We start from the raw sequence: 27,856 nt of genomic DNA, 5'->3' as shown, positions 1-27,856 counted from the left end.
CCATCCCTCTCCCTTCCACAGATCTCCAAATGTCTCTGTTCCCCACTGTTTTCCCCTTCCCTCTCCCACCCCTCTTGTCTCCTGCTCCCCTTGTTGTGCATTTCTGCGTTAGCTCTCATACGAGCCTCGACAGTGTACACACACAAAAGAAAAAAAGACTGGAAAGGATCATCATCAACACTGAAAAAATAATCGGCTGTGAACTCACCTCCATCACCACTTTGCACTGGAAACGGTCCACCAAACGAGCAGGTAAGATCATTGAAGACCACTCTCACCTCGCACGTCATCTCTTTCAACTTCTTCCTTCCAGAAAACCCGACAGATCACTTATCACCAGAACAACGTGCTTCAAAAACAGCTTCTTCACAACAGCACTAAGAACTCTGAACACTCGGCAACCTATTTTCTCATTTACAGAAGAAATCCGAGCAACTAGTATAGCGACACACTTGATTTGCCAATATGTATTCACTGACTCTTGTATATTGTACGTGTAATCCGTCTCTGCTTTGTTTTACAAACTGTAAAATGATGTCTGATTGTTGATTGCTGTGATGCGCCAAAGCAAATTCCGATCAACGAAGGATGACTGCCAATGAAAACCTTGAATCTTGAAATGTTGACTAAACTGATGACAGACGGACAGACGGAAGGACATGAATCAATTGCTTCGCCCTGCTTTTCGCTTCATGTGTGCGGCGGGGTAAAATGTGTGCTTTTCTGTTTTACCTGTTGATGGAGGTTTCTAAATTTTATTGTATTTTGCAGATCCGATGATTACAATGTCTGAGACGCCAACAGAGTAAGTTCCCCAACCCAGAGCTATAGATAGTGGACAAAAAATGGAAACACCGGCGAACACAAGCCGTACAACATAACGTATATGCAAAGTATGGGGCCACCACACAAACGTGTCCAGTGTGTAAAATATGCAAATCTCCTCCTGGCAGTCCTCTCGTCGTGTATATATGTCTCTCCGAAAGGAATGTTTGGTCTCTGTCGTGTAGGGTCCTGAAAGTCCCTGTGGTCTGGAAAGTCCCTGTTTAAAGCCTGGTGTTGGCTTAGCGATTAGGGTGGTGGCTTGGGATCTTAGGGTTCTGAGTTCAAGCCCCGTTTTCCGCTGAATTAACACCAGGGGGTTGACTCAGCCTGTCATCATTCCGAGGTCGGCGAAATAAATACCAGTGTAGCAGCCAAAAGGCTGCACACGAAGGGAAGGAGTATTGCCGGATTTATCAAATCTGGTATTGGTGTGGTGCAGGCATGATGGGCCGAATAGCCTCCTCCTGTGCAAAAAATTCCTTGGAATATATAAGTGGGATGATGCTACTTGAGTCTGGTATTAAGAGCCAACATGGCTGCAAGAGGAGACCTCGGTGACTTTGAACCGGGTGTAATTGGTGGTGCACGTTTGGCAGGCACTTCTGTGACAAAGGCTGTGGAAATTGCTGATATGTTATGAGGAACTGTCTCAAAGGTGATGTCAGCTTGGGGAAAATAATGAAAGACATCATCATCAAAGGGCAATAGTGGGTGGAAGGGCATACTTGACAAGCATAATGCCCAGGCATCAGTCTGGACTGCAAGGCGAAATGGGAGAGAAATGGTGGACAAACTGTGTGCAGAGTTCAATATGAGTCATGAGCATCCTGTATCATCAAACGGTCAGAAGGGAATTTCACAGGGTTGGATACATAGTCGGGTTGCCATGTACAAACCGCTGATAACACCTGGCAACGCCTATTTGTGGGTCAATGGTGCAAGAAGCACAGGCAATGGACTGCCGAGCGATGGAGAAGTGTGATATGGTCTGATGAGTCATCCTTCACCATGTTCTCAACGACGATGTGTGCACGTGTGGCGACAGCCCAGGGAGTTCTACAGCCCTGAGTGACTGGTTCCAACAGCAAAATATTATGGAGGTTCCATAATGGTGTGGGATGCCTTTTCCTGGCATGGACTTAGTCCACTCATTCCATTTGAAGACAGGGTTGATGCAGCGAGCTACGTTACCGTCCTGAGCGATCATCTGCATACCATTATGCAGCATTCCTTCACTGTTGGGAGGGGTGTCTTTCAGGGTGACAGTGCCCCTGTCCACAGGACATGTGTTGTCACAAAGCAGTTTGATGAGTGTAAGGACAAAGTTGGCCATCTTCCATGTCCGTCCCATTCACCGGACCTCAATCCCATAGACTATGGAGCATTTGTGGGACTGTCTGAAGAGACGCCTTAAGACGGCGGTTTCTGCCTCCATCAAACTGATGTTAATTGGCAGATTTCTCAGTGGAAGAATGGTGTCACATTCTCGCAGAACGGTTCCAGACTCCATGCCACATGGTATCCATGCCGTGCTGGATGCATGTGATGTCCCAACACCCGACTAAGTGACATTCTGGTGGTGTTTCCATTTTTTTGTCCACTTCTTGTACATCATGATTTATCTATCTTTCTTTTACCTCTGAAGTTCATTTTACTTGCTCTGTTCATTCATCCCTGGCTTTCACCATCACTGAATTTACAAGATGTGTACTCAGATTAATTATCTCTCCGGGCTCGAGTGAACCTGCCGATGTGAAAGTCTGTCACTAACCTCTGTGCTCTGTTTGCAGACCAGCTTTCCTGCCAGATCCCCAAGATGGAAGGCTCTACCTGATGGGCAGCCAGAGTGGCCTTGTGGTTTGTCCCTTCTGCACTTTGCTTCACGCACACATTTTCTTCACCAAAACTTGATTCTTTCATCATCATTTATTTGGCTGACTTCAATTTGGGTTGTACATGATTGTAGTTTTTGCTTAAGTCATTTGTTAGTACAAATGCCTGAGCTTCATCAATGCCACATTCATCCAATCAATTAGTTTATCGGCTCCGGGGTGGGGAGAATAGGATTGCAGAGGAGAACAGTGAGGTAGGCACAAGGACATCATCAGGAACATAATTATATAATACATATACACACTTGCATACACAAAAAATGTCGAATTTTTTCAAAAAATTTATTGTGAATTTTTTTTGTTGGAGGTGGGGGTGGAACATGAATACAGTTGTCGGATGAGGAATGAACAAATACTAATTGGGCATTCACCTTTTAATGAGACCCTCACACAAACATGTATACAATCACCCATCCATACCTAAGCTCCCCACCAAGCGTGCCAATATCCACGTATCCCCCCATTCCCAATGATCCTCGGAAGATATGTAATTCCAGTTTTAACCTATCTAATGTTTCTGGTGCTGCTACCTTTCTTATTGCCCATTATATATTGTTTCAGCATTGTTCTTAGTAATGAGTTTTGTTTGAGTTTTCTCATGGTTTTTTTTTTTGGAAGTTAGATGGTTCATGATTGTATTTCAGTTTAATATTATTTATATGTGTGGGTGATCAATTAACTTATGAATATAACTCCTTGAAGTCTAAATCGAAATAAGCCAGAGAGACGAGAGATTCTTTTCTCAACCTCAGACAACCTGTGCACTCATGTTGAGACTGACCTGAAAATATTATTTGCCCCCGGCCCTGGCAAGGCTTAATGCGGAACTGCCTAGCCCGCACGCTAAAGGCGTACCATGCTGTGGGGGTCTGATGGCACCCCCTCTCCCACCTTCCTCGCACGGTAAAATATTTAATTCTAGACATAATTTCCCACACTTTTGGAGCATTTTGGAGGCTTGTTTGGGTTTAATTACTTTAGAAAAGTCGAATGTTTTTTGGGTTTTTTTGAAATAAATTTCACCAGCAAAAGTGGGGTGCGTTCATCCCCAACCAACCCCCACTGGCGATGGGCATGAGAGTTGACCATAAGAAGTCAACTCGTTCCACATGTAAACCACAATGGATATGGCTACCTGATTACACTATCCCTGAATAGCATTCGTGGGCCTGCAGGTGTTTTTAGAAAATAACTGATCATGGCAAAGTGATTCTCATGGAATTAAGTAAGCTTGGTTTCTAGACGCTGAGAATCTAAATCCTTCATACTATTGTAGTAAGTGAAATTTGAATTCATGACCTCTGGGTTCCTCACCACATCTCCACGACCATAATCAGTGATGTGAAATTACCATTATATACACACAGACAAAAGTATCTGTTCAAAGACCCTCACCATGAATGCTCAGCTGGCTGTCTTATGCAAGTATGTTGGAGTAATTACTATTGTTAAATACTTGTTAGTAGAGAGGGGCACTTTGTGCAATCGTGCCACGAAGTCACAAATATATTAAATGAGTTGAGGATTTGGAACGACCACTCAGTCTCACCCCAGGTCTGTAGTCATCGACTTGGTGAACCGAGCTGTTTTCATAGAACCCAACAGGCAATAAATGAAGATTATTTTTTGAATTTAATTTGTATTTATTCTAAGATTGAACTTGCACTGTTTGGATGTTCTTAAACAGAAACTTCCCTTCTCCATCCCGGAACTGGTTCATGCTGCTCCCTGCCGCACATCCGATGGGCTACTCTACACAGGTCTGCTCCCCCACCACACGGATATGCTGCACCCGTCACGTGTGGTAGGAGAAGGTTTATTTAACATGGTCAATGTCGAAATGAATTATCACATCTTGTCTGTTCACAATCAACTCTGATGTGTACTTACACACCACCAAGTACCGAACCTTGAGTCATGGAGAAATTGTCACTTTTCTTGGCCATTTGAGCGTTTCCAGGTCACTTTCTTCCAACCTCTATACTGGTGGAACTTCCTCTAACGATACACTGCCTAGCACTATGCTTCCTCTCATGGTAAGGAAACCAGATTTGTGGATTCTCATTGCACACTTTATATTGTCCTGTGGCAATCTCTTCACGGCAAAAAAAAACATTAGAAACGTACCTGGGGACAGGATGACCAAGTTGATGCAAAATGGTCTTCAGCAGCATGATGCTGGGGATGCTGATGGCACTCAATACTACACAGGTCTGCTACAGAGTGGCTGGGAAACCCATTTATGAAATTTTGTGAGAATCAGAAAGGAGTTACTGGATTGCATTGAGATTGTCACATGATACGTGAACGGTAGACCTATGGAAAACTGATCTCGAAATCAGTGTGATACCAAACCCACCGAATACCGAAGCGGGAATTGTTCAACAGGGTGTGCTATGATTCGCTGATGTAATGCAAGCTTCTCATTTGCTAAACAACAAAAAAAATACAATCAAACAACAGGATAATTCTCCCAGGATGATCTTCATTTATAGAAGTTTAGAACCCAAATCCTGAATACTTTTGTCTTCAGTTAGACTTAAACCCAGAACCTGTAGGATGGTAGCTTATTATCCCCGCCAACCAACGTAGTTGGCAGGGGATATAGAAATGGGTTCCGTCCGTCACATTTCGTTTCCGGAGCTTAACTACAAATCCCCTCAACATATATACACGAAATTTGGTACACATATCAAGCAAGTGGTGAACTGGTGCCTTTTGATATTTTCTAATTGATAGGTCACATGGTGTGGCAGCCATGTTGGATTCAAGAAAAATATTAAATAATGTTTTCTCTGGAATCACATAACTAAACGAAGTGAAAATTTGCAACTATCATCTTCCATCATGTCTGCATACATAGTAAAAATTGTGATGTCACAAGTCACATGGTTTGGTGGCCATCTTGGATAGAACAACACACCTCATCCGATTAACACGAAACTTCACACACTTATTCCACTGGAGGATTGGAGGCAGAATGTAAATTTATGATGTCATAGGTCACATGGTTCGTCAGCCATCTTGGACTGAAAATTAATAAATTTTAAAAATCTTCTCCAGAACGGCTGGACAGATTGAAGGGAAACTTCACATACATATTGCACACGCTTAGGGAATATAAGTTTGTTAATCCTCATTTACTATGGCGGGGGATATCGAAGACTTTGTCTTCAACGGATGCTAGTTGTCTTTGTTGTTAAGCCACTCTATCATTTTATTCTATAGATTAAGAAGACTCGAAAGAACTCTTATTTATTCAAGTTAGTATTTAATTGCCATGAAACATTATACACATTGGAACACTGAAGCTGCTTAACTTCTTTTACAAGTATGTACACTGCACCGAAGTTTGTTTGTTTTTTTCTTGTTTGTTTTTGATTCGGTTGTGGCTGTTAATTTAAACTACTTTCTCTTCTTATTTCCACGCATTATTTTCATTTTTTTTTTAAAAAATCACAAACATATCTCTGCGGATGAATTCTTATTCAATTCCCAATAGGTAAAAAGCAGGACTCATGGTCCGTCATCGATGCTTGGACTGGACGCAGAGAGCAGCTCACAGGATCGTATTCACCGTCAAGCAGCAGTGACTTGGAGTCATGCTTGATATATATCGGCCGCAAAGGTTATTGCACATCACAGTTGCTGCAAATGACAGTTCAGTAGTTTCACCACATCTTATGCAACATAAAATTGTTGTATTGGGGGTGGGGAGAATAGCATATCAATTCCCCCCCTCCCTCCGCAACTCCTTACCACTTCTTGGGCTAAAAACCCAAAAAAATGTGTACACTCACAAAATATTATGAAGCAGTTTTCCTTGCAATTGATTGAATACATTTTATGAAAAGTTTGACGTAGTGATTAATTACTTAGCAAGTGGAGCATTAATAGATTACTGTGTATGTCTTTGGGGAACATTGTTTGCTTCTTGGAATGACATGTGGTCTGAACATAATTAATTATATTCGCCTGTAACCCTCCGTGTTGCCTCCTGCTCCACATCATGCATGGTCCGGCACTTGAGAGCTTGTCTAGTTACATCATCATCATCATCATCATCATCATCATCATCCTAAAATATGTACTTCGGTCGATGCATTTGTTTGTGGGTTATCCAATCTCACCCAAACTTGCCAAGGTTGGACTCAGGGTCCATAATAACTCATAAGACAAAGGTTGTAGCTCCTTGATGCCCTCGTCCCCCCTGGAGGTTTGAATTTACAAATTCTCTATGTAAATGTGTACCATTTAACACCACTCCGGTGAGAGCGCGTATGACAACAGGCCTTCCATCTTAATAGTTTTCACATTAAAGTTAGATTTTCAGACATTATTCTCAGTTTATTATGTTGCTTTCGACTCAACTGAAAAAGATCGAGAGGAATTCCAGTATTTGATTTGTTTTTTCCATCTTGGATAAGCGTAATCAGCTTAGAGCGTCGTTTGCGACATACAGCTGCTGTTTTCACCACTTGCTCACTTCATTCGATTTTTCAGTCATTTAATTGTTGCTCTGATTCCTTGCTAGCCTACTTCTTTTTTTTGGTCCTATTCCTTTGTTTTCTGGACTGTACAGTACCCAAAATTAAGTTGACCCCCATTCCTTAATCCGAAAATAATTTTCCCAGAAAAGGTAACACAAGCAGCCATAAAGTGTGCAGAATCCAAAATGGGCCCCAGACCCTACGCTCCATTGGCTTTGCAATATGTACTCACATTTCCAAAGCGATCGACGCTCTTGCATATAATCGACTAGAAAGTCAGGCCAAGAACTCAGGAGCTGCTGCTTCAGCAGCTCCACTTGATCTCCATTCGAAGATGGGCAATGTCCGTCTTGCAGGCCCATCAATGAACCTTTCTGATTTTGAGATGTTTAAACATTGTTTGCTTTGTTTTAAACATTGTCATCACACTATAATGCCAGTGTCACCTTTTCTTCATTACTGTACCAGCTTTGCACATCCATCTGTGAACATAACGCAGAGTCATCGGAGCATTTAGATATCTCTTTGAAAGGCTGAGACAAGCAGAACATGCAGAAATATAGATCTGGCTTTACATGCTAATGTTGGGTTAAACACCCTCCATCATGGCACGATCTGCTGATGGAACTCCATCATAAGGGCAAACTTTATCTGCTGTTATGATCTTTGGAAATTAATTAATTGTTGCACTTCCACCATCACACCATTTCACCAGAGCACGATAGAGGCATCTCGTGATTTCCTCTTTTACTTGCTTTCTCTTCTTCGTCCTTCCTCACAATACAGTTTACACTCTAAGTATATACGACATGCGCACGCGTGCGCTGCGATGGAATGTTACCTACTACCACTACTCAGCAGAGCCATTGGAGGACACCTCGGCCTACGGTAGGTTTTAACTCGTTTCCTTCTTTCATATAAAACGTGACCTCTGTCTGGATTTAAAATCAGAGCTGTGAAACTGTCTGATTGTACTAATTTTCTATTGCTACCCATGTGGTACTTTGTTTGTGTAGGACTAACCCATCTTGCTGCGAGTGGTGAAGGATTGCTGGTTACTGCTGACCGAGCCTCAGGACAATTACTGTGGGCACGGGACTTTTCATCCCCTGTGGTGGCAGTACTTGTGTGGAAAGGAGAAGAACCGTATGTCGTGCCTCTTGTTGGTCTTGCTCAGGAGACTCTCCGGCTTCGCTTCATTGTGGGGGAGGACGGAGCGACTCGAGCTATACCTGGGCAACAGCACCAGATACTTGCTGGTCTACGGTAACTTATTAACCTCCGCCATCGAAGATCGGAGGTTACTGTTTTCACCCCTTTCTGTTTGTTACTTACGAAATCTAAAGATTTCGTAAGTATATTGATGCCTTCCGTTTCTGTTTGTTTGTTTGTTTGTAGGCACGATAACTCGAGAACGGAAGAAGCTACCAATGTCAAATTACACCACGTGATTCAGGAGGGTGATGGCTAGTGCTGATTAGATTTTGGTCAAAATCAGTCAAAGGTCAAGGTCACAGTGAGGTCAAACATCCAAAAAATGATAACTTTTTTTGGAATAAACTTCCTCACTCTATTCTTTCCCATTCTTCCCTCCAGGCTTTCAAAACAGCTGTTCACCACCACCTCTTATCTTCCCTCATCCAAATCCTCGATCTTTTCTACCCCCGATAATCCACCCAAGCCCACTTCCTTCATTTCTCCTGCTTTCCTTCCTGAAATGTCCATCTTCTCTTCGCCATGTTCCCCGTCCCATCCCCATCCCTCTCCCTTCCACAGTTCACCTAATGTGTCTGTTCCCACTGTTTTGTCCCTTCCACTCCCGCCCCTCTTGTCTCATGCCTCCTTGCTGTGAGTTGTGTGTTAGCTCTCATACGAGCCTCGACCAAGGTATACAAAAAAAAACAAAAAAAAACTCGAGAACGAAAGAAGCAACCAATGTCAAATTACAGCAAGTGATTCAGGAGGGTGGTGGCGAGCGCTGATTAGATTTTGGTCAAAATCGGTCAAAGGTCAAGGTCACAGTGAGGCCAAATATTCGATTTTTGATGGTTTGGTACAGACAACTCGAGAAAGGAAGAAGCTCCCAATGTCAAATTACACCACGTGATTCAGGAGGGTGATGGCTAGTGCTGATTAGATTTTGGTCAAAATCGGTCAAAGGTCAAGGTCACGGTGAGGTCAAACATCCAAAACATTCGATTTTTGATGGTTTGGTACAGAATCATCGTAGAAACTTCTGGTTTGCGTCGCTACCTTCTCGAGAGACAGCTTTTATTAGACAAGGTCAGAGGTCAAGTTGACGATTTCGTAAGTACCAGTCTATGACTGCTTGTTTGTTTGTTTGTTTGTGAACAGTATTACGGAAAAAAACTCCTCGACGGATTTCGACGAAACTTGGTAGGGGGGGGGGGTTAGGTATGGTTCAAGGATCATGCCATTAGATTTTGGACTTGGTCCCTCCCCCCCAAAAAAAAAATTGCTAAAGAAATGTTTTTTTTGTTTTGCATTTCTACATGTTTTAAGTGATTTCCAACCCCTCCCCCCAAATTTTTTTTTGTTTTTTGCATTTCTACATGTTTTAAGTGATTTCCAACCCCCCCCAAAAATTGTTACCCCCCCCCAAAAAAAATTGTTAGAGAAAAATTTTTTTTTTGCATTTCTTCATGTTTTAAGTGATTTCCAACCCCCCCAAAAATTTAGAGAAAAAGAAATTTTTTTTTTTTGCACTTCTACATGTTTTAAGTGATTTCCAACCCCCCCCCCCAAACAAAAAATGTTGGAGAAAAGAACTATAACTCTGTCAGCACTGTTGACATCATATTTAATGAATAAGATATAAGGTTCACTTGAGTGACCCAGCAGTATTGGCGGCGGAGGTTTTGCACTCTCCCGAATGCTCCCCCTCTAGTTACATTCAGTTACAGTATCATGATCACCACTCAGCTGCTTTGTCCCAAACTTAATTTACAATATTGTTGGACCAAACGACAAGGTGTTGATCTTATGAACTACTGACAAGAGGTGTTTCAATTTAGCTCCATTACTTTGGATTGGATCTTTACTTGGTTGTCTGACTCTTGGGTGTTTATTGATATTAGTGATCCTTCATTGGTTCTTTTGAATGAACAAAAGTAGGCCCAGGTTGGTGGAAGTTTAGGATATAAAGGAACAATGATGATTTCTCCTGCATCTATTCAGGAATAAAGGTATTACTGGAGCTTAATGCTGTTTTTCAGGCCGACGTTGTATTTGGGAAAAACCAAGAGTGGCCTCTACGTGACCAAGTCATGGGCACATGATCACGTGTCAGTTCTGGTGAATCTTGCACTCCTCCCCATATACTTCTCAATGTGTGTGTGTCTCTATGTCGAAATATATATATATATATATATATGTATATATATATATATATATATATCTATATATATATATATATATATATATATATATATATATATATATATATATATATATATATGCATACAGTGTGTCAATAAACGGTTAACTACTTCAAAACTTTATTAACCAAAACATTGAGTAATAAAACAAAAAAGTAACTCGGAAAATGAAAACCAAATCATGGAGAAGTGAAACTCATTATGTGTTAATGTGTGTTACTGTATGTGTTAAGGGGTTCGATGTAAGCATCCCCACGCACACACACAACATGCATTCACACGAATTGTGAACTTTTCAATGACGTTTCTGCAAGTTCTCATGGTTACTGTCTGCACATGAGCCTCAATTGCTGCCTTCAGATCAGGTTCAGATCTGGGGTGTTCCTTGTAGACGTTTTCCTTTCAAGCTCCCCAGAGGAAAACATCCAGCGGATTGAGGTCGGGGCTGTGTGGAGACAATTCATTCTCCATACGCGAACTGAGAACTTGTCGTCCGAATTTTTGACGCAGAAAGGTCATTGTTTTGTTTGCTGTACGCGGGGTAGCACTAGCACCGTCTTGCATGAACCACTGTCGCCAGAGGGCTGCAGTGCTCATCGATTGCTTCAAGTCTTCGTAAAATGCATCGGCAATCGACCGGTATCGTTGTTGATTGATTGTAACCGTTCTTCCATTTTTCTCTTCAAACCAATACGGCCCAAACACACCTCTGTAGCTGACAGCCACAAAAGCAGTGACTTTCCGACCCTTAAGCAACTTCTCTTCAATCTCATTTGGGCATTGACTTCCCCAGAAAATGTTGTTGTGTGAATTGACAGCAACATTGACGTGAAAGTGTGCCTCGTCACTAAATCACACATCGCGAATCCAGTTTGGGTTTCCCTCCATCTTCTGCCGCAGCATCTCACATAAAGCGACTCATGCTGCTTTATCCCCATCGGTCAATGTATGGGCTGTGGTGATGTGGTCAGGGAAGGGGTTTAAATCTTGTTTCATTATTCTTCTGATACTGCGGGGAGTGAGACCCAGTTCAGTCGATCTTTGTCGATGTGATTTCTTCGGACTTTGCAAGACTCACTCACAAACTCGTTCCATGTTTCCTTCACACCGTACACTTCTTGGGTGACCGGACCTTCCCTTGTTCATGTTGGGAATCATCCCTTTACTTTTGAACTTTTTCACAAGTTTCCAAATGGCTGGCTTGCTTGGCTTGTTTCTGCGATGCACTCCACGTTCAGTACAGAACCTCGTCTGGATGGAAACAATTGATTTGGTCTCAAAATACCACTCAACAATGTTTACTCTTTTCTCCGTAGAAAATGTCATTTTTTCAGGAGGATACCTTGGTTATGGTTGAATGACTTCTCCAAAAATCATTGATCAATCCTGAAAAACTAAAGAAAATTAAGGTAATGACCAAAAGTACAACAGTCATTTGAAGCGGTTAACCTTTTATTGGCACACCCTGTATATACTGAATCGAACCGCCTAACTTGATGAGGCAGCAAGGCACAAAACGAGTCCAATCATAGCACTTGCTGCATGACCTGCCAGCAACATGTGTCACCTATCCACATCCCCAAATCCTCCTGTAACACTCTACATCTCTTGGACATACACCCCCAATCCCCCATGCAACACTCGATATCGCTTGGACATACACCCCCCAATCCCCCCGTAACACTATATCACTTGGACATCCACCTCTCAAACCCCCTGTAACACTCTATATCGCTTGGACATCCACCTCTCAAACCCCCTGAAACACTCTACATCGCTTGGACATCCACCTCCCAATCCGCCTGTAACACTCTATATCGCTTGGACATCCACCTCCCAATCCCCCTGTAACACTCTATATCACTTGGACATACACCCCCCAATCCCCCTGTAACACTCTATATCGCTTGGACATACACCCCCAATCCCCCGTAACACTATATCACTTGGACATCCACCTCTCAAACCCCCTGTAACACTCTATATCGCTTGGACCTCCCCCTCTCAAACCCCTGAAACACTCTACATTGCTTGGACATACACCCCCAATCCCCTGTAACACTCTATATCACTTGGACATACACCCCCCAATCCCCCTGCAACACTCTATATCACTTGGACATACACCCCCAATCCCCCTGTAACACTCTATATCACTTGGACATACACCCCCCAATCCCCCTGTAACACTCTATATCACTTGGACATACACCCCCCAATCCCCCTGTAACACTCTATATCGCTTGGACATCCACCCCCCCCCCATCCCGCCATGCATTACGTAATTTTTGAAAGGCCAGTTTCCCACAGATGTTCTTGCCCATTTTCTTATTTTCTCTAATCTTGGTGGGGATCGCATCGCCTTTTAATTGCATAAAGTGAGTCATCCCGAATTGGGAATACAGGTCGATTTCGTACGAATTATCTTAAAAATGGCCACTGCAAATGGCACTTGAAGCAGTTGGGCCACAACACTTTCCTCTGGTCAGTTTTACCTTGGCTGTCCACATTGTTCTTACAGCTGGATATTTGGGGGGGGGGGGGACATGTATCCTCTCACCATCTGTAGTTGTATTGCCACAACCAACAACAATACATTTCGCCGGCATTCTCAGTACTTTTTCAGAGTTCAGAGTTTTTCAGAGCATATGTACGCCCCACATAAACACAAGTCCCAAAGCAAAAGTGTCCTCGAGATGATGTGGCGGGTCACGCGATATATGACGTAATCACCGCCATTTTTTGGAACTTGTGTACAAGGACATGAAGAAAAGATATTAATGTTTTTTTGAAGATATTTATTCAAGAAAAAAAACCAAAAAACGATTAAGTGTAATGTGAAGCCATATTTATTCATTAAACCAAATATTAATTTCTGATTCTGTGGACCTTTAAGTCTCTTATCTACTCGCTCTCAACCACTCGCTTGTTGGTGGAGAGCCACTCCTTGTTACCCTCCCCCAAATCGAAGTGTAATCCCATTGGCTGCCCAACCTCTGTGTTCCTCTTCTAATAAAAAAAAAATGACCGTTTTTACAGCCATTTTTCCCTGCTGTGCAGGGGTTGGGCTTTTTCTTGAGGCAATGTTTTATGGCCGGATGCCCTTCCTGACGCCAACCCTGGTCGCCTCTTACGACACACAGGGATATGGTACACCTATTCTAACCGGAGCATACACCGGGACCAGTACACTGGTACTCATTTCGACGACCTCGGAAGGATGACAGGCTGAGTCAACCCCCTGGTGTTAATTCAGCAGCCAACGGGGCTTGAACTCAGGACCCTGGGATCCCAAGCCACCACCCTAACCACTAAGCCAACACCAGGCTACCTCTTCTAATGTATTTAGAAAATAAATTTCTCCAAAGTATTCCACTCAAACCCTGTCATTAAAAAAGATACAAGTGACTATGTAGTGGTAATCACATGTAAAGCCTGGTGTTGTGTTCACGATTACAGTGGCTGGCTTTGAGGTCTTAGGGTCTTGAGTTTGAGCCCCTATCGTGCCGTTAAATAACACCAGGTAGGTTTACTCAGCCTGTCATCCTTCCGAGGTCAGCAAAATGAGTGCCAGCTTACTGGAAACGGGGCACTACATCAGCGGCACATCTGTGGTCCCAGCAATAATACAATCAGCAGTCACAGGCTGCACACAAAACGATGATGCCGATGATGCCGATGATGATGATGATGATGATGAGTCACATGTAGAATCGCTATTTGCTATGTCCTGATGTCGACACCCCTAATGACCCAAGCAGAGGCAGACACCCCAATGACGAGTGACGTGCAGACGGTGAGACAGGATTTGAAAAATTTTCATTGTCATGTTCTCTTTGTGAAATACGTGGTGAAATTTTAAACTTCTTTCGTGAATCATTCTCCCTCTGGTTTAGAATGACAATGAAGGCCCAAATAAACACAAGTAAATAGAACTTTTTGATCAGTAATTTAATCATCGGTCAAAGCTGAATATGCAGTAGATGGAACAATGGGGACTATTATGTTTGCTCTTGTTGTACGGCCTGACAATTCTTGGACATGGTGAATGTTGAAGCATGCGCATCTCCTAATCCCTCCATTGCTATGCCCTTCCCATAATATCTTCATAATCTGCTTCCACAGCCAAAGGGAATCCTTGTGCCGCAAATTGATGGGCCATTCACTGATGGCGTGACCATGCAACAAGGGAAACAGACCCGTGCCATAACACCAACCACCAAAATCTGTCTTGGAGGAACCACGGCAGTCGAGTCCAGATGTGGAGAACGAGAAAAGCTCACCGACGCCTCTGCCCACAGTACTTCTCATCTGCAGCACTGGTTAATCGTCGGTGAGGCAGATCCTGATGAAAACAAATCATTTGAATGATGACTCTTTTGACACAGATTTACCTTTTGCAATGACATGCGCTTTCTTAGGAAATATGGTGGACAAGGACTTGCTTTGCTCTCATTTTACTATGTAGGATCTTTTTATTTTTTTTTCCTGTTTTTTTTTTTCCCAGGACACCATGAACTACCTCCACTTTTACACACCACACTGCTGAACTTCTTACCCACCCGCACACCTTCTGGCACTGGTGGAGCTCCCACTGCTCAGAACAATGACAAGCCGGTACCACTGGCCACCCAAATGTTTTCGTTGCATGTTTGTCCATTTTTCCTGTTTATCTGTTGGTTTGTCAATGTCGTCGTCTCTGAATGGTCTCACCGCAGATTTGGTGATATTTATTTATTTTTACAGGAACGATGCTCATGGTAGAGCAAGGTGGAACTGACAGTGGGACGAACATCAAGGGAATGAATGAACAGGAAAAGAGGAGAGGGAAGAGGGGGGGGGGTAAACACCAAAACTAGGAACTAACATGGTTTGGTTTATCAGAAAGGCTAATGGAGGTAATATATAGATAATGGGACAGAATTGGGGATGACAGGAGATTGCGGTGCACTGCTTGAAGTTCTGGAAGAGCGAGACAGAACAGCCGATGGAAAGTGGTTCCATAAATGGCAGACATGAGGAATAAAAGAGTTGAGGTGTGCAGTCAGCCTGGATTTTGGAAGTTTCGGGGTTGGAAGATTTGGTGGGTTACTGTGATGAATAATAATTACAGAATGCTGATGCTAATGGCTGTTGGTTAATCTTTTACCGATCCTTTAAACTTTAAAGTAAGCTCAGTGAGTTATTGTATAATATCCTACTGAAATGATAACTTTTTTCGACCTTTATTTAAATCTATGTAGAATAAAACATGATATACAGGGGAAATATATCCCATACATACCTCCTTTCCCTCCACTTCCTCCTATCTGCTTTGAACCCTTCCTTTCTCTCCCCATTCCTCTCGCACTTCATCTTCCTATCATTCCCTGAGAGTATCTAGTCACTCTCCTCATTTTCAGTCATTACACTTTGATATTTTCCATTCAGTATGGAGAACAATCATTCAACTCGATGCCACTCCTGTCCTTCACTGTCTCTCTGCCTCCCTGCCAAACCCCTGCTCCCCCTGACCATCCTTCCTTCATCATGGAGCAAGAATTTTATCAGGATCCCTAACCTTGTTACCCTCCCCCAAATCAAAGTGCAATACTCATCTCCATTCATAAATATCCTTTTGCTTTTGCCTGTAGAATTATCTTTCTGAGGTTGTTGTTTCAATTTTTCCCCTCCAGTACTTCAAGTCTGCTGCCCACTGCCACCTCATGGTCTGTCCCATTCCATCACCTCGTCGTGTTTGTACACCTGTTGTGACCCTGCCCCCATTTCAGTGCTCTCACACTGCGATGCATCTGTGCATTCTTGTCCACCCGATTACCCTTTGCCCCACTTTCTGTGTCTGTTGGTCCTTTGCCCTCTCATCTGCACTTCCATGATCTCTCTCTCTCTCTCTCTCTCTCTCTCTCTCTCTCTCTCTCTCTCTCTCTCTCTCTCTCTCTCTCTCTCTCTCTCTCTCTCTCTCTCTCTCTCTCTCTCTCTCTCTCTCTCTCTCTCTCTCTCTCTCTCTCTCTCTCTCTCTCTCTCTCTCTCTCTCTCTCTCTCTCTCTCTCTCTCTCTCTCTCTCTCTCTCTCTCTCTCTCTCTCTCTCTCTCTCTCTCTCTCTCTCTCACACACACATATATCCATCTATCCATCCAACATGCTGGCACTCATTTTGCCGACCTCGGAAGGATGACAGGCAGACTCAAGCCCACCTGGTATTAATTCAACAGCCAAGGGGGATTTGAACTCAGGATCCCAGGATCCCAAGCCAACCACCATAACCATGAAGCCAACACCATGCATGCAAATATATATATATATATGGTGTCCCAAAAAAATATACAGCTTTTAAAATGCTTTGTTTGATCCTAAAAATGCAGTAATTTTGTCACTAATTCTTCATTTCTTGTTGCAGAGACCCTGAAGTTTATTTTGATACTAAGCAAGCGCCAGAAAAATGCCAAGAAAAATGTACAACAACGGACAAAAATTGTTGAACTTTGGCACCAGACGAAAAGTGTCATACAGGTGCAACGTCTTTACTCGAGACATTTCGGTATCCACTTGCGCCATGCACCAAACCTTCGGACAATAAAGTGCACCATCGCAAAGTTTACCAATGTAGGAACCATCTGTGACCTTCACAAGGGTCACAGTGGTCGGAAGAGGACAGGTCGTAGTGAAGAAAATGTGGAAATGGTGAGACAGGCGGTCGTTCAGAGTCCAAAAAAATCGATTAGATGACTTTCTGCCGAGACAAACATTCATAAGAGCACCGTTCAGAGGATCCTTCGCCAAGACATTCATGCCTTTCCATACAAATTCAAACGGAAACGGTGCTTACTGATCAACAGAAACGCAAATGACTAGACTTTGCAAATTGGTTCTCAGGAAAGTTGGAGGAAGATGCAGACTTCCTCAAAAAACTTCACATGACTGACGAATGCCATGTTCACTTGTCCGGGGAGGTAAACAAGCAAAACTTTCGGTACTGGGGAACTGAAAATCCTGGAAATGCATCAACTGAACTGGTGTCTCGATCTGTTCTCAAAGTCACCATGTGGGTGGCGGTTGGTTGGTATGGGATAATTATAATTGGTCCATACTTCTTTGAAGATGACCAGGGACGCACTTGCACGGTAAACCAGAGTAACTATCGCCATTTACATTTCGACAGTTTTTCATACATGTTGACCCCCTCACCCCCCAACCCTTCTGAATTATCATTAACACATTGGACATGGCTATGTTCAACTTCTTCAGCAGATGCAAAACATATTCCTTCGTGGATTTATTTTTCTTTGTCACATCTCTTGGTGGAGTTCACGTGCATTTTGCTTTTCAGCATCACGATTCATTTAAAAAGCTGTGAGATGTCTTCTTTTGCGGAAGCTTTCTGCCACAGCCAGGTGCTTGTGGGTGAAGGATTGAAAATTCCAGCCTGAAAATGCACTTGAATTACTGACCCCTTCGGCTATCTCCACGGCTGATTCAATACCACTCTCAACAGCACAATGGGTTGTGCGTTAAAGAAGTCCATGGCCAAGAAAAGATGAAAAGGGAATAATTTTGCTGACGGCTGCAATGCAGGTTCCACGCACTTCTTCTTGATCACCGTTGTACTTTCACCGTGCTCAAGTTTTCATCATTTTTATTTTCTTCCTCTTTCAAATGTATTCCCGAAGAGTAATCATTTTACAGATGAGAGCAATTGTTATCAGATTACAATAAGGTGATGACTTGACCAGTTTATTTAGTCCATTGTAGGATGAAGAGTCCTTCCCCTTCTCTTCCTCCCCACCCCAACAATGGTCTATCCTGTTCTATTCGATGCAATTTGAGGCCATTGTACTCCAGTAATTATACTTTGCAATGAAATCTCTCCATCAGCTCTTTGATCGACCTCTACTTCTTCCCGGGCCTTCTCTTGGTTACCTGTTTGTTATTCTTATTGTCCACCGATTGTTCGTTCTTCTTGCAATGTGTTCAATACAGTTCCCTTTCAGATTTTAAAAAAAATATTATTGCAACCAGAATATTGAGCAATTTTGTTTTCTGGCTGATAAAGGGTATTTATTGGCTGGATTAAGCCCTCAGGGTAAAATGTCCAACCCTCCAAGGTTAAGATGCATTTAAGGGATATAACATTGTTGTTGTTCTCAGCTTCACATTGACTTCATCCATCCATGTGGAGCAGGGATCCTTCTGGCATCAAGGGGTCTGAGCACTCCCGAGATTTCCAAGCAGCAAACGGATTAGTCTTTAACAATTTTTCATGTGGTTCATCTTCTCAGGTTGCTAGGATGATGCAAAAGCACAGCTGGACAAACAGACACACAAGTGATAATAATTCCATCATCATACAATATTTACCCAAATCGTTAGCATTTCCTCTTCTTCCTTCCTTCTGTTTCTGTTATTCATTCTCTACCTCTCTGCCTCCATGTCTGTCCTCCTACTTGATATGCAGCATAAAGCTGCGAGTAGCACCAATGGCTGAGGGCACGGCTGTACCGCTGATGAAATGTCCCAATTACCAGTACACTGGTACTCATTTCGCCAACCTCAGAAGGTTGACAGTCCATGTCTCTCTGCTTCTATGTCTCTCTTCCTCCCTGTCTCACTGACTCCCTGTCACTCTGACTCCCTGTCACTCTGACTCCCTGTCACTCTGACTCCCTGTCACTCTGACTCCCTGTCACTCTGACTCCCTGTCTCTCTGCTTCCGTGTCTCTCTTCCTCCCTGTCTCGCTGACGCCATGCCTCACTGACTCCATGTCTCGCTGACTCCATGTCACTCTGACTCCCTGTCACTCTGACTCCCTGTCACTCTGACTCCCTGTCTCTCTGCTTCCCTGTCTCTCTGCCTCCCTGTCTCTCTGCTTCCCTGTCTCTCTTCCTCCCTGTCTCGCTGACTCCATGCCTTGCTGACTCCATGTCTCACTGACTCCATGTCACTCTGACTCCCTGTCACTCTGACTCCCTGTCACTCTGACTCCCTGTCTCTCTGCTTCCCTGTCTCTCTGCTTCCCTGTCTCTCTGCCTCCATGTCTCTCTGCCTTCCTGTCTATCTGCCTACATGTCTCTCTGACTCCATTACACTCTGATTCCATGTAACTCTGACTCCATGTCTCTCTGCCTCCATGTCTCTCTGCCTCCCTGTCTCTCTGCCTCCATGTCTCTCTGCCTCCATGTCTCTCTGACTCCATGTCACTCTGACTCCCTGTCACTCTGACTCCCTGTCTCTCTGCTTCCCTGTCTCTCTGCTTCCCTGTCTCTCTGCCTCCATGTCTTTCTGCCTTCCTGTCTATCTGCCTACATGTCTCTCTGACTCCATTACACTCTGATTCCATGTAACTCTGACTCCATGTCTCTCTGCCTCCATGTCTCTCTACTTACATGTCACTCTGACCCCCTGTCACTCTGCCTCCATGTCTCTCTGCCTCCATGTCTCTCTGCCTCCCTGTCTCTCTGCCTCCCTGTCTCTCTGCCTCCCTGTCTCTCTGCCTCCATGTCTCTCTGCCTCCATGTCTCTCTGCCTCCATGTCACTCTGCTTCCCTGTCTCTCTGCCTCCATTTCTCTCTGCCTCCATGTCTCTCTGCCTCCCTGTCTCTCTGCCTTCCTGTCTTTCTGCCTACATGTCTCTCTGCCTACATGTCTCTCTGCCTACATGTCTCTCTGCCTCCATGTCTCTCTGCCTCCATGTCTCTCTGCCTCCATGTCACTCTGCTTCCCTGTCTCTCTGCCTCCATGTCTCTCTGCCTCCATGTCTCTCTGCCTCCATGTCTCTCTGCCTCCATGTCACTCTGCTTCCCTGTCTCTCTGCCTCCCTGTCTCTCTGCCTCCCTGTCTCTCTGCCTCCATGTCTCTCTGCCTCCATGTCTCTCTGCCTCCATGTCACTCTGCTTCCCTGTCTCTCTGCCTCCATTTCTCTCTGCCTCCATGTCTCTCTGCCTCCCTGTCTCTCTGCCTCCCTGTCTCTCTGCCTCCCTGTCTCTCTGCCTCCATGTCTCTCTGCCTCCATGTCTCTCTGCCTCCATGTCTCTCTGCCTCCATGTCTCTCTGCCTCCCTGTCTCTCTGCCTCCCTGTCTCTCTGCCTCCATGTCTCTCTGCCTCCATGTCACTCTACTTCCCTGTCTCTCTGCCTCCATTTCTCTCTGCCTCCCTGTCTCTCTGCCTTCCTGTCTATCTGACTCCATTTCACTCTGCCTACATGTCTCTCTGACTCCATTTCACTCTGAATCCATGTCACTCTGACTCCATGTCTCTCTGCCTCCATGTCTCGCTCCATCTCTCTCTATTTTTTAACTTCTCCCAACCACACATACACAAGACTGTGTAGATGACCTCAAATGATAATAGTTCACATTTGTTACCATTATCTTTATGTTGGGCTGTGAACCCTTTCTGTTATACAAATAATGCACCTGTCACAAGGTTATCATACTGGTTTTATGTTTGAATTTTACTGGACATTGTTGTTTTGCATCCTTTACCTTCTCTCCTCAGAGAATCACGGATTTGGGGTCATATCATGATTCAAAACCACCCACGAGCTGGGCCGAGTGGGCTGCCAGGGTGGCAAATGCTGCACAACAACCAGAGGCAGTAAGCCTTCTGCCAGGAGGAAGACTGATGGAGCAGTTTCTACTGGCTTGCGGCTCTTTGTTGCTTGCCAGTTGTGTTGCTGTTCTGCTGTTGTACCCCAAGGTAATGAATTCCAGCTCTGGGTCAGACATGAAATAACAGCGGTGATTAACTGGATAAGTATTTAGCAGGTGGGAAGTGACAGCTGAAGTCGTTAGGAAATGGTGATTGGTTAATTGTTGATATAAATTAGGTCGTGATGGGCTGTGTTGTTGATTTCAAATGAGCCAAGGGATGGCAGCCCAAAGTCAATGTACTCTTATTACCTCCGTCACTGAATGTGAAGGAGGTTATGTTTTCACCCATCTGTTTGTCTGTTTGTTTCTTTGCTTGTTTTTACTTGTGAAATCTAAGATTCACAAGTATATGGTTGGTCTGGTCTGTGATTCTGTGTCTCTGTCTGTCTGTTTGTTTGTTTGTTTGTTACTTTCAAAATCAAAGATTTTTCAAGTATATTGGTCATTCGATTTTGTTATTCTGTCTGTTTGATGAGCCTGGTGTGGCTTCGTGGTTAAGGCGGTGGCTTTGGATCCTCAGGGTCCTGAGTTCGAGCCCTGCTAGCCGCTGAGTTAGCACCAGGGGGGTTGACTCAGCCTGTCATCCTTCTGAAGGTCTGCGAAATGAGCACCAGTATACTAGTAATTATCCCTGCAGGGTCGAAGGCGACTAAAGGGTCAGCGTCAGCAAGGGCATCCGGCCATAAAAACATTGCCACAAGAAAGGGTACCATGAATGGAGCCCAAAAAAAGCTGACCCCTGCTCAGGGATAAAGGCTTTCAAATGGTATGATGATTCTGTCTGTCTGTTTGTCAATCGTCGTTTTTTTGTCATTTTTAATTGGATTGACTTGAAAGTTGAACAGGATTTGCATATTGCATCACTGAATTGGGAAACCAAATAGATGAGGCCAAAAGGTTAAAGGTCTACTTGAGGTCAAACTTCTAAAATCATCAAATTTCAACTGAAAAATCAATTTACATCCTATTAACTTGAAAGTTGAACAGGATTTGCATAGTCCATCACTGAATTGGGAAAGCAACTATTTTTGAGGTGCAAAGGTCAAAGGTCAACTCAAGGTGAAATTTCTAAAATCGTCAATTTACGTCCTATTAACTTGGAAGTTGAACAGGATTTGCATAGTCCATCACTGAATTGGGAAAGTCACTATTTTTGAGGTGAAAAGGTCATGGGTCAACTCAAGGTCAAACTTCTAAAATCATCAATTTCAAACTGAAAAATAATCAATTTTCATCCGATTGACCCGAGCTTTGATTAAGATTGTCAATTTTAATCTTAATGAAATGGACAATTTGAGGTATCCATGGCAACCTTTGGAGAGGGGGATGGATTTTGCAAATATCGTGCTCTGCACGACGTCTTTTTCTTTTCGAAAGAATTTTTCAATATATCAGGTCGAAACTTACACAGCTTATTTATACACATTTTGTCGTATATGTGTCCACAATCTGGTAAGAAAATTAGTCAAAGGTCAAGGTCGATGCCATCTAAACATGTAAAACAGCTAGACAGCGATTAGAAAATGTATCAAGCAAATTTGTTATGCACAACATTCCATCATGTAAAACACTTGATTGGTCAAATTTTCCAAATCATTAAAATGTTGTTCCCATAGCAACTATTGTTTATTTCGATTTCGGAAGCATTGTGCTATGCATGACATCTTTTGGGTGGTCGCTATACTACCGTTTTTCTCAGGTTTTCCATCTGTCTGTATGTCTGTCTGTTTGTTTGTATGTAATGGACAGCTCTGGAGGCCAGAGGAGTCAACTGATTTTGATGAAACTTGACAGGTAGCTTCATACCAGGATCTCGTTCTATGCTTTTGAGCACCGTTACTATGGACACCACTGTTTCCTCGCAGCGGGACTTTGAAATTTTTGAAAAAAATCAGAAAATTTTTTTTCGAAAATCAAAAATCGGCTTCCGCGCTTTTTTGCGCACTATAATCAACCTCTTTGTCAAAAAATTTCAGCCCGATCCGTCAAAAACTGTATGACTAGTATGCAATTATATTACTATATGCTTTCACACCAACATTCGCATTGGGATTCCCTAACGTAGGGTTAGGGAATCGAACACAAATGATGAATGGACAGTTGCTCGTCATGTTCCGATATGGAACAACAAACGGCAAAAATGCCATCTGATGTGTTCTCTTATCTACATATTTCAAATTCGCCTTCGTCTAGCGACCACCCATGTCGCCTACCGGCTTGTCTTGTTTGTTTGTTTGTCTATGAGCACAATATCTCAAAAGGTTATGGACGGATTCAGACGAAACTTGGTGGACAGGTTGGGTGTTTGACAAGGACAAATTGATTTTAGTTTGGTGAAGATCCAGATCCAGATCCAGATCCAGATATGATAAATTTTAATTTTTTTAAAAGTGATTCTTCACCATTGAGAGATGGGGCCAAAAACAATATGTAGCATGATATTTCAAAAAGTTGGGGAGAGTGATGAGAAAACCTGGTGGATGAGTGGGTAGGTGGTAAAAACAAGCCGATTAGATTTTGGTTAAGGTACGGATGTATATCCGGCATATGAATGGGATACAAAATGTAAACTGTTCAGCCTGATGGAGGTATGTGCTCTACCAAGTGCCATTCTCGTGACTGTACTTATGTTGCTCGTGGAATTTCATTTGTTGCAGTTCTTTACGTCCCACTGAGTTGTGTTTCACAATACCTTCCTGTGATTTTTTGTGCTCTCAATATCTCAAAATACCTGGTGTTGGCTTAATAGTTAGGGTGGTGGACTTGGGATCCTGGGGTCCTGAGATCAAATCCCGCTCAACCGTTGAATTAATACCAGGTGGGGTTGACGCAGTCTGTCATCCTTCCGAGGTTGGCAAAATGAGTACCAGCTTGCTGGGATGATTGAGCCATTCGAGTATCCTGCGTCGGAGTGGCGACCCATCCAGGATTGTGCTCAATAGCCTAGGAGACTGCTTTGGCAGCACTGATGCTCTGTATAGAGTATGGTCCCAACGGATGGATGGATAGATGGAATATCTGTCTCTCATGTCCACCTGGGATTTTCTTTATACTTGCTGATCATCTTCATCATTCCATCCCATCAACCTTGGAATGGTAGTCTTTCATCAGCCTTTCTTACTGCATATTCAATTATTCCTGATTTCTTTATTTGAGTAAAATCTCCAAATGGATTTTAGAAAAAAGGGTATTTGTGTGAGCTCTGTCAGTTGTAATAAAGTGGATGAATGCATTGTGCTTGCTCTGTTTCCCCTTTGTGTTCGGCATGATCTGAAACAGGCAATGAAACAACAGCAGCAACAGTTTCAGCAGCAGCTAAACGAGGCTCTCCATCTACTCCGGCATGCTTCTCACCCGACTAATCACGATCTTCAAACCTCTGAGTTATCCAGTCGAGAGTCTTGTGGCAGTGACTCTCACTCAGCACCTTCCATAGCTTCCCAAGATTCTTTGGAATCTTCTGTGAAAACCAGAATTTCAGGATCAGAAGGTGTGGGGGCATGTATGATAGAAATTAACTACAGAAGGTTCATGTATGATCTGCTTACATCTGCCGTTCTAAGCAATAAAAGGTATAATAATGCATTGTTGTGCATACATCATGAACATATCCCTGCTGCTGCTGCTGCTGCTGTGTGTGTGTTTTAGAATCTCCTCCATGTCTTACAGGTGCCAGCAGTGGGCATGTTGTGATTGGGAAAATTTCATATGACCCTATTGCTGTATTGGGCCGTGGAGCTGAAGGGACCTTTGTGTTCAGGTATGCCATTATGGTGACAGCCATTATTGTGTCCATGAGTTGGCATGAAAGCAACTTGTCCCTTCTAAGTATTATTACCCACCTGAAAATGAGATTTTAAGGCTCATAAATTGCAATTCAAATTCACAATCTTAGTAACTTTCAGGCCCACCGGACAACTTGGCTGAGGGATGGTTTTAGGACTGAATTAATGGCGCGTGCGAAAGGTGAATCAGCTACCTTGACATCAAACAAATAGGTTTTGATTATCTGCCATTGTGGTTTTTATTTTTATCATGCACTTGACTTGAGATAACAGCTTTGCTGTGTGCTGGCTGGCAGGGGTCAATTTGAGGGCCGGCCAGTGGCAGTAAAGCGTGTCGTAGCGGAATGCTGGGCATTGGCCGATCGTGAGGTGAGCTTGCTTCGTGAGTCAGATGACCACCCCAATGTGGTTCGCTACTTCTGCACAGAACATGACCTGCAGTTCCACTACATTGCACTGGAACTCTGTGCTGCCACACTGCACCAGGTTGTGTCATCAGAATGTTATCATCATTGGTTGAGTTTTAATCCTGCCAATCACCAGCATTCTCATCATTGCCTTCACTTTCACTGTTGTCGTTTTTTATTTATTTATCACCAGCTGCATGATCTTGAGTAAAGGAGATCTCATCTCCATTATCACCTGTACCATCATGACATCAATATTGTTTTGTAATTGTTTTATACTACATTCTGTCCCTATCATAGTTCATCACCGATGGGCAATTTGACCGCCGAGGACTGGACGTCGTATCTGCACTTTGGCAGACGACCACTGGACTTGCCCACCTTCATTCCCTCAACATTGGTAGGCCTCCTGAATGCTACATCACATTACTGAGAAGTGCCAGACAGATATTGCGAATAAGAAGATTCCTAATTATGATAAGCCCCTCATTAATCGGGCCATTGCTCGCGCTTGTACATGAGTTTACCAATATATGTTTACACCAAATACTTACAATAGATGTGTTGACAAGTAGAAAGCAACAGACTCATGCTTTCTAATTACAGTGCATCGTGACCTGAAACCACACAACATCCTGATCTCAGTACCTGGTGCGATGGGTCGTGTACATGCCACCATCTCTGATTTTGGTCTGTGCAAGAAGCTGGCTGTTGGGCGACACAGCTTCAGCCGACACTCAGGGGCTACCGGAACCGAAGGCTGGATTGCCCCTGAGCTTTTACAAGATGACTGCAAAGAAAACCCAGTAAGGGACAACCTCACTGGTGGATTGGAGTAGAATAGGTCTGTGACAATGGAGATAATGGTAAAAAGAGAAGAAGATGGAAACAGTTGATGCAAAGTGGAGGAAGAGTAAAGGAGATGTCCAGTGGGCTTTAAAGTTATTAAGATAGTGATGAGGCATGGGCTTTGCATTGAATTGTGCTTAAAAACGTTTGAGAATATTGAAAGGTATAGCTCCATAAATGAGAAATGTTGTTGTTCATCTTTCGGCTGCTCCCGTTAGGGGTCGCCACAGCGGATCATCCGTTATGATCCGCATACTGATTTGGCACAGGTTTTACGCCGGATGCCCTTCCTGACGCAACCCTGGTCGCCTCTTACGACACAGGGATCAGGATTTGGGTTTCGCCATGATTCCGGGCTGCTCTACACCCTGCCCAGTGCAGAGCCCCCGTCCTCAAGCGATCCTCCAACCCAAGCCTCCGAGTAGCCGGATTACAGGCGCACGCCACTACGCCCAGTCTCCATAAATGAGAAATATACATGTTATAAGGAAGCGCAATATAGTCTGTGACGTACTGATCAAAATTTGTAGATATGACATTCCTTTTAGTCGGCAGGCCAAGACCCTCAAAAAAACTTTTGATGGCATTTTTTTGAAATTATCGCGATGGTATAAGGTTTCAGAAACACCCTGTTTCCAAAATGGCATTTGACCTTTAAGGTCAAATTTGGAGGTCAAAAGGTCAATTGAGGTCAAATATTGTGTTTTCCCTCTTTTGTCGTGTACTTTTAACAAATGTAAGGTTTGGCAAGAAACATTGAGGAATTAAAGAGATACTGAGCTTTTAATTTGCAAAATAATAGGTAATTGTGAAGGAAATTAGGATTTAAGATGCTCGTTACTCCATTATGGATCGGAATACACACAAAGTAAAGACTTGTTCCTTTAACGTCGCTTCTTCCTGAAAATAATTCAGTTTCTTCATCAAGAAAGCACTACGATGGCTGAACATCATTTTCCCGGTGTCCCATTACCTTTGCCAATTAATGTTGCTGTTGAAATCCTTAAGATTGATCCAGACCATGTCCACTGCCTTGCTGTGTTGAGGCATCCATCTGCATCACAACCGCATGCAGGTATACATGGTTGCCCCTTCCGATGACAAATGCAAGTGTGTGTGCGTCACTTAGTTTTGCATCCACAAGTAACCAACAGGTTTCCGTAACCACACCACTTCTAACCGTTTGTCCATTACCTGCCAACCTCCTGTCTCCTGAGGCCTTGGGATAACGACGTCAGATTTGTTTGCCTGCAGCCACACTTCGGCCTGGTGGTTGGCATGTGAGCAATGTAACTCCAGTGCGTCACTTGTGTAATGTCATGCCCAGGCCGACATGTTTTGGTGTTAACTTTTTCCCCTTCGACAGTGCAAACACTATGTCTTGAGCGATATTGAAGATTCTTTGCTTTGTTGCGGTATGTCCCATATCCTCCTGTTGATCATCATCATCAGTTTCCAGCAAATCAGTCCCGCCAAAGAGGACAGACAGAAACAGATATAAGCTGTCTTGAACAATGGCTTCCACTGCATCTGCTGTTAGACCCCTCCATGCTGTATCATGA

The 27,856-nt window shown here is 43.5% G+C and overlaps 1 protein-coding gene across 2 annotated transcripts in view; it reads left to right on the top strand.

The window, feature by feature from the left end:
* The window catches only part of LOC147021546 (serine/threonine-protein kinase/endoribonuclease IRE1-like), a 62,719-nt gene that overhangs the window by 9,606 nt on the left and 25,257 nt on the right, over window positions 1-27,856 (top strand). For both annotated transcript variants that reach the window (XR_015060839.1, XM_085891590.1), the window contains exons 3-17: window positions 772-805; window positions 2,616-2,682; window positions 4,405-4,477; window positions 6,220-6,345; window positions 7,994-8,095; window positions 8,224-8,473; window positions 10,444-10,522; window positions 14,731-14,938; window positions 15,113-15,222; window positions 21,099-21,299; window positions 24,533-24,743; window positions 24,923-25,013; window positions 25,335-25,524; window positions 25,746-25,845; window positions 26,052-26,251. Coding sequence is in view for 1 of the 2 variants with exons in the window: in XM_085891590.1 (XP_085747716.1) it covers window positions 772-805; window positions 2,616-2,682; window positions 4,405-4,477; window positions 6,220-6,345; window positions 7,994-8,095; window positions 8,224-8,473; window positions 10,444-10,522; window positions 14,731-14,938; window positions 15,113-15,222; window positions 21,099-21,299; window positions 24,533-24,743; window positions 24,923-25,013; window positions 25,335-25,524; window positions 25,746-25,845; window positions 26,052-26,251 (2,042 nt within the window). In the remaining variant the exon portion in view is untranslated. The remainder of the gene's footprint in view (window positions 1-771; window positions 806-2,615; window positions 2,683-4,404; window positions 4,478-6,219; window positions 6,346-7,993; window positions 8,096-8,223; window positions 8,474-10,443; window positions 10,523-14,730; window positions 14,939-15,112; window positions 15,223-21,098; window positions 21,300-24,532; window positions 24,744-24,922; window positions 25,014-25,334; window positions 25,525-25,745; window positions 25,846-26,051; window positions 26,252-27,856) is intronic.

Source organism: Eptatretus burgeri, chromosome 8, assembly GCF_056783735.1.
Source record: "Eptatretus burgeri isolate ZD-2024b chromosome 8, Ebu_testis_v1, whole genome shotgun sequence".
NCBI classification, from domain to species: domain Eukaryota; kingdom Metazoa; phylum Chordata; class Myxini; order Myxiniformes; family Myxinidae; genus Eptatretus; species Eptatretus burgeri.
This window is presented reverse-complemented; position numbering and strand designations above follow the sequence as displayed.